The sequence below is a fragment of the Alligator mississippiensis genome, chromosome 1 (genome assembly GCF_030867095.1).
Source record: "Alligator mississippiensis isolate rAllMis1 chromosome 1, rAllMis1, whole genome shotgun sequence".
NCBI classification, from domain to species: domain Eukaryota; kingdom Metazoa; phylum Chordata; order Crocodylia; family Alligatoridae; genus Alligator; species Alligator mississippiensis.
Window position 1 is genome coordinate 169,581,524 of NC_081824.1, and position 6,427 is coordinate 169,587,950.

A 6,427-nucleotide genomic window follows, 5' to 3' on the forward strand; every position below is an offset into this window, starting at 1 on the left:
TCTTTCTCCATCAGGGCTGATGTACATGCTTCTCAAGCACCTGGTTGACAGGTACAACCTGTACTATGCTTACCTGCCAGCCAAGCTGGACAAGAAGATCCACTCAGGGGCTGTGAACCAGGTGGTGGCTGCACCCATCCTCTGTCTCTTCTGGCTCCTCTTCTTCTCCACCATGCGCACAGGTAGGCACAGGGTTTGGGGCAGGGCCCAGGCAGGGAATGAACTACTGAATCACTATTGTCCCATCCTCAGCCTGACTGAGCCAGTGAGTTCAGGGACTCATCGACACCCAGCACATGCAGACATGCAGTGAGCTGAGCTCAGAGCCACGGCCTCCCCTGGAGGCTGGAGGGGGCCTGCTGGGCTGCATGCTGGCTGTGTGAAGCCCTGACTGTGTGATCCTCTGCTTCCCTCAGGGTTCCTGGCCCCCACGTCCATGTTCACCTTTGTGGTTCTCGTGATCACCATCGTGATCTGCCTGTGTCATGTCTGCTTCGGGCATTTCAAATACCTCAGCGCTCACAACTACAAGGTAATGTGCTGAGAAGCTGGGCAGAGGGAGCAGACAGCATGGAAGGAGGAAGGAGTGGCTTGGGATGAGGATGGAGTGGGTAATGAAGGGTTATGTCAAGCCTACATGTTGGGGAGCTCCTTCCTGGGCCCTTACCTTCAGCTACAGCCTTTCTTGTTTTTCTTCTCCTGCTCCACTCTCCCATGTGTAGGTGGGTGCAGCTGGAATAGGGTTCCCCCCTAATCCCTCAGTCACTGTCATTGTTGTCATGGTGGGGGTAAGAGTAAATGAGGACCTGAGCCTGCAATGACTTCTCAGACAGAGCAGGGGCCTCTTCCCTCTGCAGAGCCTCTGGCTTCATAACCCTAGAGAAAGGACTTGCAAGAGCTGGGCTCTCAGTCCCTGTTGCCAAGCAGTGCTCCTCTGTCCCAGTTCCCTGCTCAGGTAAATGTCCCAGGACAAACCCAATTGCAGGAACCAGACCCTATGGCCAGCAGGCAGCAGGGCTAGTGGGACAGCCCGGTCTCCATGTCACTATCTTGACTCCCCAGATTGACCACACGGAGGCAGACACCATGGATGGGGGAGAGAACGGGCGACCAGCCGCTAACCCACCAGCTCCCAAATCTGCTGTGAGTCTTCAAGCACTCAACCTTCCTCCTTGGCCGGGTCTGGGGAGGGGGAAGGGGCCTGCACACGTCCTCTACCCCTGCCCAAGTGCCCCCTGCCTGGCCTTTCCCAGGCAACGTGCAAGAGATGCAAGCCAGGCTCAGAGGAGAATGACCTTCCCCACGTGCTTTGCCCCAGGCGAGGCGATGAATGGCAAATGCCCCCTCCCCTCTGCCCCCCTGATGCTGTCTGTTCACTTCCTGCCTCTCTCTCAGCTGGGACAATGAAACTGGACCTGGTCAGTTTTTCCTTTCTGTTTTGCTTCCTGGCTCTCACCCATCAGCACATTTGGGGCTGGCAGTGTCACATGCCAACACAGATGGATTTCATGGGAGTCCCCCGTGGAAACCACGGGGGGGACACTTCTGTTCATCTGCAGCTTTGAGGCTCTCCCCTTTCTTGCCCCTCTGTCCCGTCCCATCCCCCCCCCCCCCCCCCCCCCCCCAGCTCTCTTGGAACTGAACCCCCTACATCTGTCTTCTTGTCTTTAAGTCTTTCCTGAGCTCGCTAGCCATGTTACAGCTGGCTTCCTTTAGGATCAGATTGTCTGCTATGGGTGTCATCTGTGGAGAGGGGATGCTAGTTTGTAATCCCCTGACTGCCTCATCCTCCTTATATGTTAGAGCCTCCTGGGGGCTGCTCTGACTGAAGCTTGTTGGCCATGGATTCCAGGAGACCATCTCCCAACCAGGCACAGCTGAGCAGCAGCACATTCCATCACATCTCCCTCTCTCCCACTTGCTGTACCAAGTGGATAGTAAAGAAGCCAGCTGCTCCAGTCCTATGCCCAGTGGGCACTCCCCACAACTGAGGACTTCTGTGCTGGGGAGAAGAGGGGCAGTCTCTACTCTGAGTGACACATAGGGAGATGTGGGGCGAGGAGTGGATTTTGAGTTTGGCTCCATGTCTGCCGCATCCAGATTTTATTCCATGGGTAAATAGTGGGGGAACTAGAAAAGGGCTGGATGCTTTTCCTGCAGCTGCAGCTCTGTTCTTGGACCCCTGGCTTGCCCTAGAGTACAAGGGGAGTAGGGGGATTTGGGCACCCTGTCTAAGCCACCTTAGAAGGCCTCAGATTTCAAGAAGTACTGGGGGCACCTACCCTCTGAAACAGATCTCATCTTTCAGTCCTGCAGAGCCCCGGAGTCTGGCAAGTTCCAAGCTCCCCTGCCCCTGGGTCCTCAGGAAGGCTCTACTGATCCCTGATATTTCTAGGTTCTGCTATGAACTTGAACCAGGCTGGAAACCTCCCCCCTCTGCCTGCTCAGCCACTGTCTAGCCACTCATCTCCCCCTCCTTCCTCCCATCTCACATGTTCCGTGCAGTCTGAGTTTCTCTCCAGCCTCAGCGGCCCATTGCATGCCTGCATGGTGCCTACTGATCATGCTTTGCTGCTGTGAGTTTCCTACAGCAGTATGCAAAGCTAACTGGGCCATGTGCATTCTCCTCTCCACCCCCTTTCTCTCCCTTCCCTCTGCAGCAGAAGTACATTGCCCAGGTGCTGCAGGACCCCTCGCCCAAGAGCGACGTGGCGGAGTGCGAGGAACAGGGGTCCCAGGATGAGGAACTCATCAACCCTGATGGCATGAACGACACGGATTTCCAGTCGTGCGAGGACAGCCTGATAGAGAATGAGATCCACCAGTAGGACCACGGAGGGTGGGAGGGGCAGGAAAGGACCAGGAGCCGAGGAAACTGCTGCGCACAGAGAGGGAGATAGTGAACTGAATGGAGTGAGGAGCATCGCAAGGAGGATGCCAGCCTCTTCCCCCTTCACCTGCCCACCTGGGCCACTGCACGAATGCTCGCTCAGAGGGGAAAGCGACCCATACTTCAGACTCTCTCCATTCCATGCCCTTCCTCCCCCACCCTATCCCAGTCCCTCTCGCTCGCTGCTGGATGAGAGGGGACCTGCTCTTAATAGTTACCATCTTTAACACTTATCAAGACCATGAGACCCTGGGAATAGGGTGGGGAAGGAAGAGGACTCTGACCCCCGCTGTCTTCTGTCCCTTGGGGCAAGAAGACACGGGGGCAGCAAAAGCCTGGATGCTTGGTGGGGGCAAGTGTTGGGGGTGGGGCAGGGAGAGGGCATCTCCGGTCTCCTGTGGGGACTCAGGGAAGGGACCCTTCCCTCTGTCCTCTGTCCAGAATCACAAACACTAATAATTTATTAGATATCAAGACACGCGAAAAAAAGCTTTAATCATGATATTTAAACTCTAGTGGGCGGCTGGCAGCTGTGAGCCTAGCAGGCGGCACAGTGTCCTGGCCGCAACAGATGCAGTATCCTTGTGGGGAGCTGCCCTCTGCCCCTGTATCTGTGTCTCACATGTATGTTTCCCCTCCCCGGCCCAGGGACAGCTGTGCGGGCCCGCAAGGAACCCTCCAGAATAACTTGGGGCCAGGCCCCAGCAGGTAACGGAGCGCATGGTACAACTGGCCCTCCCTGCACAGTCAGCTCTGAGGTGGTGCGACCATTACAGTTGCGGTGGGGAGGGGGAGCGGATGTCACCCAATGAAAGCCACATGGGCTCAGCGGTGGCTGGAGAGCAGGTCTGAGTGGCAAGGGAAGCAGGGAAGAGCCCCTCGCAGGGCGAGGGAGCACTGGGGGCTGGCATGGGCGCCCATGCCAGCCAGCCTGGAGCTGAAGAGTTGTAGGCAGCCCTCCCCCGGCAGGGCCGTGACGGGGGCTCACACTGGCGCATGTGGCGTTGTTTTAAGTGGCATTTTTTTTGCACATTATTATTTCCCCCCCCCTCCCCCCACCCTCTCACCCTTTAAAATAAAAATTCCTGTCACCCGTCTGCAGCCACTGCCCCCTGGGCATCCTGTTTGTGCACAGCCAGGCCCTGAGCGGGGAGGGTCAACCGGGGTTCAGTATCCCTGGCTGCTGTGGTGGCAGGGGGGGGAAGGGGTGGACCATTGAGCCCCAAGAACCGCTAAGCACTAGGGCTGGCCCTAGTTCTGCTGGGCATTATACAGTGGCGCCCTGAGCGTCTGGTCCCTGGCTACATATGGCAGCTCTTGTTGCCCATGGCTATTGTGCTAGGAGTGGGAGTGTCTGCAGCCCCAGGGGGTTTGTGCCCTTTTCCGGGGAACCTGACCATTGGCCATGCTGCTACAGGATTCCCAGCACTAAGGCCCCATAAGACTGCACTGGCTCCTGGCCATATTCCAAAACTTTGTCCCAGCCCTTTATGCAGCACAGCACATGTGCCAGGAGGAGGCTGCCCAAGCCTCTGCGCATCTGGCAGTGTGGGAAGTGCAGAGCAGGGGGAGTCACGGGAACCTCCTCCCCCAGCATTGCCAGGGCACCAGCACCTTACAGGCTGGAGAGGGAGCCATTTCCACCCCTATAGAGAGAGGGCTGAATGATCACCAGTCCTGAGAGAAGGGTTGGGAGGGGGTTCTCAGGAGATGAGGTGAAGGTGTGTGGGGGAAGCAACTGAAAGGTAAGATTTAGAGGCAGAAGGATCAGGGAGTGTATGTAGGACAATTGCTGGATTCCCTTTCAGTCCCTCTGAGACTTGGCCCTGGTCATAGGCTATGCTGGGAGCAGGGGGAGGGGGGTTGTTAGCTGGGGTTTTCTCCCTTCTCTGCCCAATGGGTAAAATGTAAAGATGGACAAAAAAAAGTAGATCTCCTTACTATGGAGCTGTATTTATTTTTCCTTCCCTCTGCCTAGCCCATTCGTTGCTCATTTGCTGCCTATTGCCTGTCTCTGGAGGGCGCTGCTCCAGTGGACTGCAGCTTGAACCAAAGGGTTGGGTCCTGGAGGCAGGAATTGCAATCTGCTCTGGTCCTTGACTACCCAGGAGCTGGACACACTTTACAGACGCTCGTGAACAAAGGGCGCGGCTGCCAGGCACACTGCGGTACCGCGTACAGATACGCCAGCTAACACTGAATGGGCTATTGGGTATTTCTGCAGAGAGCTGCACTTGCACCGTGTTGTTGTACCGGACACTGCAGCCTTCCCCAGCTCCCCAGTGTGGAGAGGGCGGTCAGGATCCTCCCCTGCCCACTCTGACAGAGGGGAAAATGGCAGAAAGCAGGCAAGGAACTTGCCCAAAGTCCCACAGTCCACAATAGAGGCTAGAGGTCCTTGCTTCAATCTTCCCATCTGACTGGCATGCCAGCCCCAGAGGAGGTGGGCATGGAGAGCAGCAGGATTTGCCCCCTGCTTGGGGGAAGGCATGGGAACAAGGAGGTCAAACCCTGGCTCACTCTAAACCAAGCTGCCACAGTATTGCTGGAGCATGTTCTCCCACTGTGGTTTTAGCCAAGGTCCAGGGGCTACCACTACTACTGCTGCCTTCTCCGCTCTTCTAGAGTTCACTGCCAAAACAAATGGGGGTTTTGTTTTCCTTCATTGTTTTTGTCCCCAGGACAGACTAGAAATGAGACCAGCTCCCTTACTCAGGGTTTCCTGGTCTGGATCTAGACTGGAGCAGGCATTCTGGTCCATGGTTCCTTATTGCCATGCTCACCTGCCCTACATCTCTTTTCCCCCACAGGGTGATGGGATGGCATCAGTCACCCTGTACATATGGCTGTAGCACAGGGCTGCCCATGCGGGCAGCAGTGGCTGTTGGGCACAGACCTTGGGCACTCCCTGCAGAGAGCTGTGTTTTAACTGGCACTGTGTCTGTGTAGAGATGTGTATAATACCTTGTATATATTTGTGTAAAAAAGAAAGAAAAAAAAAAAGGAACCTGTTGTATTTGCCGTGTCTCTATGTTGGAATAGGTTGGTCATGGTGGAAAAGACCCCACGGGTGTGCCAAGATGTGGTGGAAGAGAGACTTGCCGGGAGCCAGGCCCAAGAGCTTCCAGCACCCTGTGAGGGGATCAGGTCTACCAGAGCTGGGACCTGGAACCATGAGCACAATGCGTGTGTGCGTTGAGGGGTGTTTCTATTTAATACAAACCAAGGTTAGCCCTAACTCCCCACCTGTGGAGCTGCGATGATCCTTGTTCTCCCCTGGTTAGTGCATTGAGTGCTGTCAGAAGGCAAAACAGGCTTGAAGTCGCACATGCTCCAAGGCCTTTTTAACCATTACCCGGTCTATGTATCCAGGGCAGAACATGCTGCTCCATCCCAGACACAACCTGGATTCTTGATTCCTTCTCAGTGAGGCTTTCCAGCCCAAGGTGCTGCCTGCTGCTCTGTCTCTGCCTTGCTGTTGACTTCAATTCCTCTCTGTCCCAGCTCCCATGGGTCTTTTTGCCTTAGAAAGCAAGG

The 6,427-nt window shown here is 55.8% G+C and overlaps 1 protein-coding gene across 5 annotated transcripts in view; it reads left to right on the forward strand.

Annotated features, from left to right (window-relative positions):
* Positions 1-5,897, forward strand: part of TMEM63B (transmembrane protein 63B) — a 90,857-nt gene extending 84,960 nt beyond the window's left edge. For 4 of the 5 annotated variants that reach the window (XM_059716802.1, XM_059716812.1, XM_059716808.1 and 1 more), the window contains 4 exons: positions 15-182; positions 417-532; positions 1,063-1,143; positions 2,661-5,897. In XM_059716802.1, coding sequence (XP_059572785.1) covers positions 15-182; positions 417-532; positions 1,063-1,143; positions 2,661-2,828 — 533 coding nt within the window. In that variant the 3' untranslated portion in view covers positions 2,829-5,897. The remainder of the gene's footprint in view (positions 1-14; positions 183-416; positions 533-1,062; positions 1,144-2,660) is intronic. The other variant, XM_059716810.1, reaches the window with a different exon arrangement.
* Positions 5,898-6,427: the final 530 nt, after the last annotated feature.